The sequence below is a fragment of the Nestor notabilis genome, unplaced genomic scaffold (assembly GCF_000696875.1).
Source record: "Nestor notabilis isolate BGI_N333 unplaced genomic scaffold, ASM69687v1 scaffold19653, whole genome shotgun sequence".
Classification (NCBI taxonomy): Eukaryota; Metazoa; Chordata; class Aves; order Psittaciformes; family Psittacidae; genus Nestor; species Nestor notabilis.
In genome coordinates, this window is record NW_009923556.1 from 75446 (window position 1) to 75747 (window position 302).

Here is a 302-nt window from a genome sequence, read left to right on the forward strand (position 1 = left end):
GGGGGGGGCCCAGCCACAGCTTCTCTGGGCACCCTGTGCCAGCGCCTCAGCGCCCTCACAGGGAAGAGTTTTCTTCCTAGTGTCTAATCTAGACCTACCTCCATGACATACTACCTAAAGAACCTCAAGAGATGATTAACGGCAGTATCGCGGTACATTCCACACTGTCGCGACAGGCGCTACCTTCTGCGTGGCCTTTCGCCCCGTCGCGGGAAGCAGCCTCATAGTCTTCTGCGCCGTCACCCCCACCTGTTGGCAGACACGCTGTCACCCGGGCGCGGCGCGGGCCAGCGGCGGGGCTG

The 302-nt window shown here is 62.3% G+C and overlaps 1 protein-coding gene across 1 annotated transcript in view; it reads right to left on the bottom strand.

The window, feature by feature from the left end:
* The window catches only part of BBS7 (Bardet-Biedl syndrome 7), a gene marked incomplete at its 5' end in the record, with an annotated part of 19878 nt that extends 19629 nt beyond the window's left edge, over nucleotides 1–249 (bottom strand). The window contains one exon of the mRNA XM_010012212.1: nucleotides 184–249. Within this exon, the coding sequence (XP_010010514.1) occupies nucleotides 184–249 (66 nt within the window). The remainder of the gene's footprint in view (nucleotides 1–183) is intronic.
* Between the last annotated feature and the right edge of the window lie 53 nt (nucleotides 250–302).